The following is a 14,409-nucleotide window of genomic DNA, read 5'->3' on the forward strand; positions in this document are numbered from 1 at the left end:
TCAGATTAGTTTTAAGTGTCTGGAATACCTGCAAGGTTTGAGATTTCAAGATACAAACAGCCCTTGCAGCGGTACAAAGAATCTAAAGGAATAACCATGTTCCCTACAAACCCCAACAGGCCTCTAGTATTTCTAGTAGTAGGCAAACTGGGAGGGTAACACACTATGTGCTAAAGAAGTGTATTCAAGGGCATGCGTTTGCAGGCACATGGAAAGGCTTCTGCCATTTTTTTCCTTCCTCACCCCTAGTATTCTTAGCATGGACTGGTGCATATATGGTGCACTAAAGAAATGGAAGGTGGGCATGAGACTTTCACAAATGAGGATGGTAAGGATATCTATGCTGAAAGAATCACACTGCAGCATAATGCCAGCCTCTGGAAAATTAAAGGCTTCACAGGACAACATATGCAAATTACCATTTGCAGTTTCTTTAGCGTAAAGGCACTAAGTGTAAATTAAATCTGTTTTGATTTCTACAAGTTTTACATTTAGACCAGGATGTTGACTACTACCTTTTGTAGAAGGAATCCTGAATAACAGTGGTAAGAATCTTGGCCAAAATGTTGATAAATGAAGAGAGAGAGAAAGTGAGTGTCCAACTTTAGACGCTTATCGGGATCTGATTTTCATAAAGTGCTGAGCACTCGTCTTCTGAAAAATGAAGCACCTTTAGGGTATTTTAAGTTGGGCACTCAAAATATTGAGGCAACAAAATACTAATTGCTTTTGAAAATTTAAGACCTTAATTACTTCTCTGGTAAGAAAGTAAGAAAGACTGGAAAAATATACAAGAAACATTTTGCTGGAACATCATATGTTTTTATGATTTATAACACCTATCTGGACAGTGCAATAGAAAATCATTCACTATCCTGTTGAAATGAGGCATGAAGGGACCAGTCCACCACTGTTTTAAGTATTCATGCCAGTTTGCTATGAGATGAAAGAGGAATAAATCCTGTATGGTGGTCTGGTATTCCAGAAGCTGGTTGCCCAGGATATGAATTGTAATGGTTTGTATATATTTAGTATACACAAGTATGCTGAATCTTATTCTGACAGAAAGCATGTTTTTAAATTGCAAAACTGACATATAAAGCATGTACTTTTATAAAGAAGGGGAACTTGATGGAGAATGTGCTGCAGTATATGCTATATGTTTGCTCCACCTCATGAAAAGAGACTGTTTAAATCATGGAAGATTTCGCATCTATGCCTTTTTTTTGACAATTCTTGCCATGAAAAGACCAGAACAGTAATTCATATGCCAGCTGTGTCATGTTTTAATATGACCAGTCTTTTCAAGTATTTTAATCACTAAACCAAAGAAAAACTGCAAGTTTTGCATGGAACAGCAGTGCTTCTAAGATTGTAAACCTCAGTCTTGACGCAATTCTATTTCTGAAACTACTGCATAACTTATAACAGCACTGGCCCTGATTTTCAGCTGAAGTAAATGGGAGCTGCTTGTGGTCTGGGCCTCTGAAAACCAGGTCCAGTTGTTTCTCTGAGTGGCTAACCTTCCAGCTTCTGGTTTTCTTTTTCCATTCGAAGCAGTAGGATTTGTTGATGGATAGCTTTTCTCCACAGACTCTGCAACTCTTCCGATTTTTTCCTCCCGCCAGCCTTATCTGGGGCATCCTCATTTTGCAATATCAAAGAAAGAGGGTCCTCCTCCAAGGCTGGAGCAAGAGGGGACAGTGGCAACAATTCATTCCCCTCAAGCCCATCTGCAAAGAATCACATAACTATCACTGGAAATCCAGATTACATTGGCTATACATGCCACAGTGAAGACAGCAATTTCTACTGTCACGTTCAGCAACAATGCACCTGGTTAGAAGCGAAAACCACACGTTTCTAACAGTGAAGGCAACATTTTAAATGAAGCGTTAAAGTCAATGGCTATATTGAGCACCCCTCCACAAACTTCACTCCAAGTTACAAAGGGCAGTTTAATAGTTGACCACTCCCACTGCATCCTTATTACCTCTTTCTACAGTTAAGCTTGTTAACTGCCATAGTTTGCTATATGTTCCGCCTAGCAGAGAAGCCATGTTTTTCTGTCTGCTAACACACAGTATTTGTGCAATAAATCTATCAGTTCATCTACAACTGCTGAACTGAGAGAACTTCTGTAGTGGATCCACAGCTGTGAAGAGTGATATCGGAGCCATATTAACTAGTCAGAATTTTGAATTTTTAGAAGCAATTTCATGCATTAGTGCATTTAGGAGACCAGTAGATTAACATCTAGAACTAAAGCAGAAAATAGGGAAGGGTGCTTAACATCCAGATTGTTTTCTGTTTGGGACAGAACACTGACAAAATGCTCTTTTTAAAAAATAAATATTCTTGTGTCTTATGTAAGCAGGGTGTGGCAATATTTGCTGACAGATATTTTGATCACTTAAAGGCAGTTCTTGCAGTTTCTCTGCCCTTGATGACAACTATAGCAACATGCAATTAGTTTGCCTCTGCTGCTAGAAACACCAGTTCAAAACAAAGTCTCAAAGTCACCCCAACGAGATATTTTCCAAATCTGGTTCAGCAAGTACATTACAATGTTGCATTAAGTTGCTTCTCGTTAAACATCTACTTTTCTTTCCAGGAGTAACCAGCAATAGCATATGAACAGTCTGCTTTCTTTGAAGCCCACCGACCTTGATGCTGCATTGTTGAGGGAGATTTGTTCATGGGTGAAGCAACCCGCAGGAAGATTCGCTGCCGCCAGGAGATGCGGCGGGGGGTAAGAGTGACCCCGCTGGCATTTACAGACTCGTTGCTGCAGACGGACGAGGTCCTTTTCCTTCCCTCCCCATCACTGGAGGAAAACAAGCAGAGAGCACAACCAAAAAAAATCAGCTTGAAAACAAGTTGATAAAGGTTCATTTAGTACATAGAAACACACACGCATATGCTGGGTCAGCGTTAGGTAGGTTTCAGAGTAACAGCCGTGTTAGTCTGTATTCGTAAAAAGAAAAGGAGTACTTGTGGCACCTTAGAGACTAACCAGTTTATTTGAGCATGAGCTTTTGTGAGCTACAGCTCACTTCATCGGATGCAATTGCCAAATGATGCTGCGAAATTCACGCCAGACAGCAGGTAGAAGGAGTGCTTAGCCTAGTGTTCAGAATTAAAGCTTATCTTTTTTTCAAAATTCCATTTGAAAAACTAAGAGACATTCCAGTGCAGCAAAATAAACTAATATTCAGCCTTCAAAAGGCTGCAATTTGTTTTCCTTTCAGACTGAAGAGGATCTGATGCAACACATTGAGGCGAGGACATCGCTTGAGCACAAAACCCAACTCCTCATTTAATTGGCAGGACAGACTAAAAGCAAGCAGACTCATGAGCCCAAAGGTGGAAGTGCTTATGGCTTCAGCAACCCCCTCATGAATCATTCCCTCTTCCCACTCTTCAGGGAGATGGCTGACAGTGACAGGGAACAATGGGACAACTAGAGAGTGCTCCCCCCCCGCCGCCTCACACTAAAGGGGGAGTCTGCATTCCGTACCAGCATTCCCAGCAGAAGGAGCAGAGGCCAGGAAGCAGGGGAGAGAGATCCTGTCACAGTGCTCCAGAGGAGACTGATCTCACCCCCAACTGGCACGTAGAAATGGGCCACAGGAAGCTGGCTGAGCAGATAATACTGATGGAGGAAGAGGCAGCAGAGAGCAAGGTGGAGCAGGAGATTAGAAGGAAACTTTCCCCTGTGAGGTACAGTGTTCCCTCTAATTTTTCCCCACCCATGTGTGGAATGAATTTTGTTATGTGTGACATATCACCTCCGTACTGGTGCACATAACAAAATTCATGTGGCGGGGTGTGGGAGGGGACTCAGGGCTAGGGCAGAGGGCGGGGGTGCAGGGGTGGTGAGGGCTCCAGCTGGGGGTGTGGGTTTTGGGAGTGGGGCCAGGGATGAGGGGCTTGGGTGCCGTGGGGCTCCCTGGGGCTACAGGGGGGAGAGAGAGGACTCCCCCCCCAGCTCTCTCCCCACAGCAGCATCTGGGCAGGGGATGAGGGGGAGGGGCCTGTCCCCCGGCCAGTCCAGGGTTGAGCTGGATCAGGACCGGGGGAGGGGTGTCGCAGCAGGTCCGGGGCTTGGGGAGAGGCATCTCTCCCTGCTGCAGCCCTGAGCGCCTGCGTGGCACTTAATAGGCAGCTGCACAGCTTAGAAGGAACTTAGGTGAGGTAGTACACTCTCTCTAAAGCATCTGGCACTGGCCATTGCTGGAGACAAGGGGTAAAATTTTCAAAAGCACTTAAGTCAAATAGGAACTCAAGTCCTGTTGAGTTTCATTATCTGAAAGTTTTACCCAGGACACTGAACCAAACAAACCACTGGTTGAATCCATGAGGGCAGTGACTATATCCAGCTCTGTTCTTAAAAAAAATCTTGGCTGACTCTGTTGCAACTGATCCATCCCTGCACTCCTTCCATGGCTCAGCACGTGGCAGTTACACTGGCCTGCAGACACCTACAGCTTCATTAGCAGAAGGCAGATGTACAAGTCAAACAAATCTTTACCAATCCTAATTATTTAGGCAGAATACTGCTTGGACAAAGCACTTGCAGTAGCAGCTGATAAGGACAAATAGCACCAGCCATCCCCAAATGGACCTGAGACAACCCTTAACCACAGAGGTATGACTACACTCCTGGAATAGGCTGCTGGAACACATTCAGCAGAGGAAGAAGGGGTAAAATGGACCATTTATCTCAAAGAAGTGATGGGGTTTCTGTACTATATGGAAGTCCTCTAAAAGGGGGATGCCAGAGATTTGCCGGTGCTTGCCAGAGGATTACCGTGTACTCTGTTAGCATTCAGTTGCAGCACCTCAGGTCTGTGATATATAAGAATCTGAGATATTTGTCCCTAAAGGAGGTGGGTGGCACTCACTGGAGTTTCTCAAAGAACACCTGCATAGGACTCTGGGTTACAGAAAGTCTGCAGTCCTTTTACAGTGCTTTACCCCACACTGCCATCTGGGGAAAGAAGACCACCAAAGCCTCAATACTAAGATAAAATTAAAAGGGTGTATTTTAGAGGTTTACAAAGCTAGCAGGGCAATGTCACAGGTAACTATCACTGCACGCTCAACCAGTGGGATGACGATGCATCAGGAATACAGGTTGAAAGTGTCAAATGAGGAATACTGCAAGGCTCCAACTGTATCATAACGGGTTGTCAGGACACTACAGAACATTGCATCTATAGATGCAGCTTTTGGCAGGAAAGTTCTAAAAGAACCAGAACTTTTCATGCCCCCAGGACCTACAGTACTTATATAATTTTGTTAATCCTCCATGGGTACTGCTGCTACAGACTCCTGGATCTATAGAAAAGGGAGGGCTGACAGATCAACAAGTGCTCACTATGATATTTAGGAAGCAAGTCTGTAACGGAATGTTACAACAATTTGCCAATTGTAATCAGCATCTCTGACCTCTCAACTGGTAAAAAAGAGAAAGCATGCAAGTAAGCTAGACCATGTCATATTAAAAGCTACAGTTATGTTAGCTATGTTGCCCTAAGCAACATGCTGAATCAAGGTCACATATGTACCTTCATCAGAGCCAGTTCTGGTCTTTGAAAAACTTCAGTTTACTGAACTTTAAAACAGAATGATTATGCGGTTTATCATCTGAACAGAAGGACCACATTAAGTCTGTATGTACCCAATCTATCCTGTTTTTTGTTTTGTCTGCCAATTCATGGACTGCAGGTTCAACAGAGATTTAGCACCAGTTGGGAAACTCTTCTATCGAATATCGTAAGCTGAACAATGATCCATTGTAAAAGCTAGGATTGGCTTTTGGATTAGCTAGTGCCACATCCTACCAAAATAACACTGAAAAATCCCAGTTTTTATCTTTAATGTAAGGCCCAATAGTTGCCTTACACATTTTCTGTGGATAATAAAAGGAATACTATTTCTATTGTATACAACTACAGAGAATGTTATGTGAATACTAATCTAAATGAAGTGATGAAAAGAGTAGTCTGAAAATCATGACATGTAACTGCAGAAGATACAATTCATTTTGGGCCAAAATCTGCTCGCTTTATGAGAGTGTCAATGGGACAAGTCATGCAGGTAAAGCACTAGGATTTGGGTCTATTAATTAATTTGGTACAGAGGGATTACTAAGGATGCAAACTACAACCACTATTTACATTTATTCAAATGTTTGCATCGTGCACTAGAAAATAAAGCTCAATCATTACAAATCTTACAAAAATGTAACCTTGAGAACAAGAAAAGAAGCATAACCTCTTCTTTTTATCATTCTTTATACAAATAATAAAAACAAAACCATTATTCTAGCACAAGCCCTCAGAAGGGGGATGCAGTTTGGGGACATACAATTCTGGGGCAAGTGACTGAGAAGAAAAGTGAAACATCACCAGTGTTTTATTTTCAGTATTTAATATGCATAGAAAAATTAGAGGTGGAGAGATAGCTACCACACATTTTAGTCTATGGTTTAATATCGCACCTTTCTGACCTTCAGTATGTACAATGTGATGAGTTACTTGTGCTTCACTGGTTGTTTCTCTGTAGACAAACATGGCTACCATTATGTACTTCACACAATAAGTCTCACATCCTTGGACATTTAAGATAAAGTTGGTAATTATGCATTATCTTCCAAAATTCCCCTGTAATTCTGAATGACTATCTTAGTTCCTCATTTCCTTTTCCAAAAACAATTGACTATTGTAGAGGTAGTTGGTGTCAGACTTATGCACACAGCTTGAAGCATACAATGGGATACACATGGCTATTTAAAAAAGTGTAGAGTATTTTTTCTGATAATCCCTCAAATAAAATAAAAACAAACAAACCATAAAATAGAGTGCCTTGGAATTTCTTAAATTCTACTTTGATAGTTTGCCTCTCTGAGCTAAGAGGACCTAAATTTAAAGTCTGATCTGTAAGGCATGTAAGGATGTATTATAGGGTAACAGGAAAAGTAACCCACACCTCAAACAAATGTTAATGTTATTTATAAGCTCCACCACTAAGATGAGCAGATGGAACCAGAAGCTGGCCAAGATGGTTGCAGAAATGGTCATACCAGCTCTACCATATATTCCCAAACTTTCAAGTATATGGTGATAGATTTCTATACAACTATCTTAGGTATTGCTAAAACCGTTCAACTCAGTATCTAGGCCTAGTGGGCTGGAATCTGCTCTCAGTTACACTAATGAAAATCCAGATTAGCTAATTTCAGAGGAGTTACTTCAGATGTGTACTAGCCCAAAACTTTAGTACCTAGGTTAGGCAGGTGCATGCTGGAGGTCAGAGGATCAATACCACTATAGTTACCCCACTCTGAACTCAGTGGACAGCCAAACATTAACTCCCAGCTCTCCTCAGAGGGAGAAGTTGTCCAGGCATGGATATAGATGCTAATGGGTAGGGCCCTACCAAATTCACATCTGAAAAATGCATCACGGACCATGAAATCTGGTCTTCCCTGTGAAATGTGTCTTTTGTGTACTTTTACCCTATACTATACAGACTTCACAGGGGAGACCAGCGTTTCTCAGACTGGGGGTCCTGCCCAAAAGGGAGTCATGGGGGGGGGGGGAGGAGGTCGCAGTATTGCCACCCCTTACTTCTGTGTTGCTCCCTACAGAGTTGGTGGCCGGAGAGCGACGGCTGTTGGCCGGGTGCCCCACTCTGAAGGCAGTAGCGCAGAAGTAAGAGTGGCAATACCATACCATGCCACCCTTACTTCTGAACTGCTGCTGGCCGGGCGCTGCCTTCAGAGCTGGGATCCCGGCCAGCAGCCACCGCTCTCTGGCCGCCCAGCTCTGAAGGCAGCGCTGCTGCCAGCAGCAGTGCAGAAGTAAGGGTGGCAATACCATGACCCCCCTACAATAACCTTGTAACCTCCCCCCAAAAAACCTCTTTTGCATCAGGACCCCCACAGTCACAACACCCTGAAATTTCAGATTTAAGCATCTGAAATCATGAAATTTACAATTGTTAAAATCCTATGACCATGAAATTGACCAAAACGGACCATGAATTTGGTAGGGCCCTACTGATGACAGTATGGCTCCAGAGACTCTGCTGCTATGGGGGCAACAACAGGCCAGCCACCAGCACGGAGAACTGAAGCACCAGGTCTTTGCAGCTACCAGGGTTGGGAAGCACTATCCTTACCACTGATCCATCAAACTGAATGTCTACCTGAGGGGAAAATTCAAAGGAGTCTTCCAAGGCTTTATCACAGGAGGGTACCATTGGGCAAACATTTCTACATGCTAGAAAGCTTATACAGGTTCTACTAATATCCCTCCTCATAAAAACACTAAGGGTGATCACTGTAGTTCTAATTTCAAATTATGCTTAGTCAATAAGCATCTGTTAGGAAGACACTTTTCATAGGACACAGGGAGGGGGCAAAAAAAAAATAAATGATTTGTTGCATGTCACAAACCGGGAAGAATTAGTAGGGGAAGCAAAAGTGGATGGGAACCTGGGAGGCAGTGACCATGAGATGGTCGAGTTCAGGATCCTGACACAAGGAAGAAAGGAAAGCAGCAGAATACGGACCCTGGACTTCAGAAAAGCAGACTTTGACTCCCTGAGGGAACTGATGGGCAAGATCCCCTGGGAGAATAACATGAGGGGGAAAGGAGTCCAGGAGGGCTGGCTGTATTTTAAAGAATCCGTATTGAGGTTACAGGGACAAACCATCCCGATGTGTAGAAAGAATAGTAAATATGGCAGGCGACCAGCTTGGCTTAACAGTGAAATCCTTGCTGATCTTAAACACAAAAGAGAGGCTTACAAGAAGTGGAAGATTGGACAAATGACCAGGGATGAGTATATAAATATTGCTCGGGCATGTAGGAATGAAATCAGGAAGGCTAAATCACACCTGGAGTTGCAGCTAGCGAGGGATGTTAAGAGTAACAAGAAGGGTTTCTTCAGGTATGTTGGCAATAAGAAAAAAGCCAAGGAAAGTGTGGGCCCCTTACTAAATGAGGGAGGCAACCTAGCGACAGAAGATGTGGAAAAAGCTAATGTACTCAATGGTTTTTTTGCCTCTGTCTTCACGAACAAGGTCAGCTCCCAGACTACTGCACTGGGCAGCACAGCATGGGGAGGAGGTGGCCAGCCCTCTGTGAAGGAAGTAGTAGTTCGGGACTATTTAGAAAAACTGGACGTGCACAAGTCCATGGGGCCGGATGCGCTGCATCCGAGAGTGCTACAGGAATTGGCGGATATGATTGCAGGGCCATTGGCCATTATCTTTGAAAACTCATGGCGATCGGGGGAAGTCCCGGAAGACTGGAAAAAGGCTAATGTAGTGCCCATCTTTAAAAAAGGGAAGAAGGAGGATCCTGGGAACTACAGGCCGGTCAGCCTCACCTCAGTCCCCGGAAAAATCATGGAGCATGTCCTCAAGGAATCAATTCTGAAGCACTTAGAGGAGAGGAAAGTGATCAGGAACAGTCAGCATGGATGCACCAAGGGCAAGTCATGCCCAACTAATCTAATTGCCTTCTATGATGAGATAACTGGTTCTGTGGGTGAAGGGAAAGCAGTGGACGTGTTATTCCTTGACTGTAGCAAAGCTTTTGACACGGTCTCCCACAGTATTCTTGTCAGCAAGTTAAAGAAGTATGGGCTGGATGGATGCACTACAAGGTGGGTAGAAAGTTGGCTAGATTGTCGGGCTCAACGGGTAGTGATCAATGGCTCCAGGCCTAGTTGGCAGCCGGTATCCAGCGGAGTTCCCCAAGGGTCGGTCCTGGGGCTGGTTTTGTTCAATATCTTCATTAATGATCTGGAGGATGGTGTGGATTGCACCCTCAGCAAGTTTGCAGAGGACACTAAACTGGGAGGAGTGGTAGATACGCTGGAGGGTAGGGATAGGATACAGAGGGACCTAGACAAATTGGAGGATTGGGCCAAAAGAAATCTGATGAGGTTCAACAAGGACAAATGCAGAGTCCTGCACTTAGGATGGAAGAATCCCATGCACCGCTACAGACTAGGGACCGAATGGCTAGGCAGCAGTTCTGCAGAGAAGGACCTAGGGGTGACAGTGGACGAGAAGCGGGATATGAGTCAACAGTGTGCCTTTGTTGCCAAGAAGGCCAATGGCATTTTGGGGTGTATAAGTAGGGGCATTGCCAGCAGATCGAGGGACGTGATCGTTCCCCTCTATTTGACATTGGTGAGGCCTCATCTGGAGTACTGTGTCCAGTTTTGGGCCCCACGCTACAAGAAGGATGTGGATAAATTGGAGAGAGTCCAGCGAAGGGCAACAAAAATGATTAGGGGTCTGGAACACATGACTTATGAGGAGAGGCTGAGGGAACTGGGATTGTTTAGTCTGCGGAAGAGAAGAATGAGGCGGGATTTGATAGCTGCTTTTAACTGCCTGAAAGGTAGATCCAAAGAGGATGGATCTAGACTATTCTCAGTGATAGCAGATGACAGAACAAAGAGCAATGGTCTCAAGTTGCAGTGGGGGAGGTTTAGGTTGGATATTAGGAAAAACTTTTTCACTAGGAGGGTGGTGAAACACTGGAATGCGTTACCTAGGGAAGTAGTGGAACCCCCTTCCTTAGAAGTTTTTAAGGTCAGGCTTGACAATTCCCTGGCTGGGATGATTTAGTTGGGATTGGTCCTGTTCTGGGCAGGGGGTTGGACTAGATGGCTTCCAGAGGTCCCTTCCAACTCTGTTATTCTATGATTCTATGATTTTTCAACATGAATTGAAAACAAGTTGCTTCGAGAAGGGGTATTTTATAATTGCTTCAAAAGCTACGTAATTCCTTCCCTACACTCCCTCTCCCCCGTCCCCACCCCAGTTCTTTTTGTTGTATCATAACATGTGCACTAGTAAAACTAAAACTGCAACTGTATGCTATGTAATATTAATTGCCCAGCCACACGTAGGCATGCAGGGATTTGTACATGCAATTAAAATGCTCTGCATTTTCAAACATAGGTAGGTAATATCTGACACTATAAACTGTTAAACAGCCAAAAAGTAGAATCGCTAGAAAGGAAAGGGTTGAAGAATACTGCAAACAGCTGAACTAAAAACATGGATGTTGCTGTGGCATCTGAACAATTTCCTCATTAAAAATGTTCAGCGTGCATTCTCATAGTAAAGATTCCATACATAAAGAGCTCAATTTGGAAGTCATGCAAATGCAAAGAGATCCCTAAAAATGTAACTGACTGAAGTAAAATAAAAATTTTTTAAAAATTCTGATATGTTGACTCTTTCCGACTCCATAGAAAAAAACAGTTTGGGATTTTGCTTATAATGGTCCTTTCTGTGTCTAGCAAGCACAAACAAGGCTTCTGGCAAGGTGAAGCATGTTTGTATGTGGTAGTCATTGCCTGCTAAAACATTTTCCCTGAAGCATGACTTAGAGCTCTGGTTAATATACAGTACAGTATTCTACATTCTGTTTCTACTAGGCACTCTCTTCGCAGCTCAAGTCTAAATAAGGAATGATCATTCTCAGTAAAGCTGCTGAACAAATACTCTTTGATCCTTAATACTGAAATCTTTTGCATATATATATAACGCAAAAAATGAAATTAGAAATACAATGAAATGCCTCAGACATTTATCAGTTTGTACTTTAACTTTTCAACAGCCAGAACATAATGTGAAGATAGTTGCCTTGTAGAAACAGAATGTACATTAACCAGAGCTTTAAGACATGCTTTATAGGAAAATTTTCAAGTATCTGTCTGAAGGATCAATAACCCATTTTCTCATTTTGGCAAACTATATTATATTAAAGCACACCAGTATGTCTGCTACCTCTTTGTTAGATACTACATGCTAGACAGTACATGCTATGTTGAAAACTAGACAGCTTCTTGAGACAGCTGTTATGTACGACACACTTTGTAACTTACTGCTTATTTTCATTTAACTGCAAATAAAAACTGTTCTTCACCTTATCTAAAGCTTACTTTCAAAATAAAATCTTTAAAGTACCCTCCCAAGATTGCTCTACCAAGAAATAAGATCATGTTGAATTACAATACTTACCTGAAATTTTTTGTACTTAAAATCACTTCATTACAACTGACCCAGGAGTAACTCTTTACTCTTGCTGTTCATGTCAAGATTTGCATTTTCTTCAATTTGCTTTCACTTCAACTTCTGCTTTTCTTTTCTTTGATGCAACTAACTAAATAGCAGTTGGGTAAACAGACAACCTGCTTCACTGTTTGAAAACTAAATGGACAAACAAATCCAGTACAAATGATCACATGGAATTTAAATTCTTTGACTTGGGCTGGCATAAGGTTAAGAAATAAAGTATTCCTCCCTCAGTTTAAATCTCTTTTGGTCATATTTGCTGTCAGTTATCTTTATTCTGAAAGATGATTTTTCTGCTGCTGTTTTGTTCAGAGATAGCTCCTAAATCCTAGCAACTAAGAAAAGCAAAGAGCACTAATAATTTATTGTTAGCAATAAAATATTTCAAAGATTTGGAAAGCATACTAACTAAATTACACACTGAACTCACTGGTAGCCAGTCAAAACACAACAGGTAAAACAGCATGCTGCAGCTGGGACACAATTTAAACTGGTAAGCTCTAAACTGGAATTAACTTCTTTCCTTGTTGCAAAGTCCATGTAATTATTCGTGTCTTGCACAGAAAAAATAAGAATCCACGTCAATAGTCTAGCCATCAGGAGCAACCCTACAACAACCAAAGATTCCTGAGATGAAGGAAACAAGACAAACGAAAAACTGGATTTTGCTTTCAAGCTTCAAAAGGGTTATTTTAAACAGTCAGTTAAAACACCCTCACCCCCACCCTGTTAACACCTAAAAATGGTCTTAAACAAAAAGAGCTCGGAGTACAAATTCCACCCTAAACTTGCACTTGGGCAGAAAGCAGTTTACCACTGCAAGCAAAATCTTTCCATATTGAATTCTGAGAGGTTCCGAGCACTAGCAACATCCATGGACTAAGGCAGAGTTGAGGGTGTTCGTTATCACTCAGGAATCGTCTCTATGAAGCTATGGTATCTGTTAATGGACAAACCCTGTTAACAATGGGGAAAGTCTGAAGAGCCTTACTCAGTCTTCTAATGAAACCAAGTTTGAAGTATGACAGAATAAGACGTGGATAAGGACCAAAGGATTTGTCCTAATGATGGCATTTTAATAGAGTACTTCCAATAACATTGCACATTTTATTCTAAAAGGGCCAGATTTTTAATGGTATTCAGGTGCCTAGTGAAATTTTCAAAAAGTGTTGGGGTGGGGTTCGGCACCACGGTGCTTTTGAAAAATCTCACAAGGCGCTTAAATACCTTTTAAAATCTGGCCCGAAGTGCTTAACACACACTAAAGTTTTTTCGTAAAAGCCAGTAATTATCACCAAGATACTTTCACAAAGAACACACATTGTCCAGCTAAAATGAGATAGGTTTGTTGTGGGAAACAGACATTAGGTCTCTAATACCTCAGTATATATATATATTTTTTAAATTGACTATGGGTATTGCAATGAAGATGTGGAAAACAAAATACTCAGAGGATCACATTTGTGTATCTTGAATTCTCACTTTGGTACCACCTAAAATAGCTGCACAGTTTAAGCAGGGCTGCTTTTTACTCAACAGCTGTACAGTTTAACTGGTATTTACTGTATTTGAATAAACCCATCCAACTACTATAAATCAAACATAGCTGTTAAAATTAGCTCTGTGAAAAGTAAGCTGACACACTCCTGCTGCCCATTAAGAGTTGCAGTAGAACTGCCAGTAGCATGCACACACACACACACACACACCCCCCAAGCTACATATAATTTACATGAAACCTCAAATTGCACAAGGGGAAGACGAACAAGAATTTCCCCAGTAACATCTACATTAACCACTAGGTGTTGTGAACAAGCCTTCAAAGGTTCGAAAACCTGTATCAGAGGATACTGCATTTTCTTAATATGGAAAAAGGTGGTGTGAGCCAAGATATACATGAAAAACTCCTACTGATCTCTGCAAGGATCTCTCTTACTACAACAGCCAGGTTTGTGAAAAGATACAAGTGGTTTGAAGTTATAATTAAGGGCCTTAGAAGTTAAAACAAAAATCTACAGCTTTTTGCCTTTCAAAGAACTGTTGTATTACACAACCTGTTTTTTCGTTTTTGTTTTGTTTTTTTTAATATGAAGTTTCCAGACATCCCAGGAAAGGGGGGAAAAAAAAAAAAGCAGACTTTTGCTACATGAACCTATCAAGACAGAAAGTTGTCAGCAAAAAAACATATCAATCAAACCACAAGAAAGATGTGAACTTCCTCTTTCATGCCTCAACCTGATGGCGTGTTATGGTAGTTTCAAAGTAATGTGAATCAGAGAAAATCTAATCTA

The 14,409-nt window shown here is 42.0% G+C and overlaps 1 protein-coding gene across 7 annotated transcripts in view; it reads right to left on the bottom strand.

Moving 5' to 3' along the window:
- Positions 1-14,409, bottom strand: part of TBC1D4 (TBC1 domain family member 4) — a 154,442-nt gene that overhangs the window by 21,098 nt on the left and 118,935 nt on the right. For all 7 annotated transcript variants that reach the window (XM_027829747.3, XM_037895237.2, XM_043534010.1 and 4 more), the window contains exons 11-12: positions 2,667-2,827; positions 1,524-1,733 (exon numbers count right to left, since the gene is read on the bottom strand). In XM_027829747.3, the coding sequence (XP_027685548.2) occupies positions 1,524-1,733; positions 2,667-2,827 (371 nt within the window). The remainder of the gene's footprint in view (positions 1-1,523; positions 1,734-2,666; positions 2,828-14,409) is intronic.

Source organism: Chelonia mydas, chromosome 1, assembly GCF_015237465.2.
Source record: "Chelonia mydas isolate rCheMyd1 chromosome 1, rCheMyd1.pri.v2, whole genome shotgun sequence".
Lineage (NCBI taxonomy): Eukaryota > Metazoa > Chordata > Testudines > Cheloniidae > Chelonia > Chelonia mydas.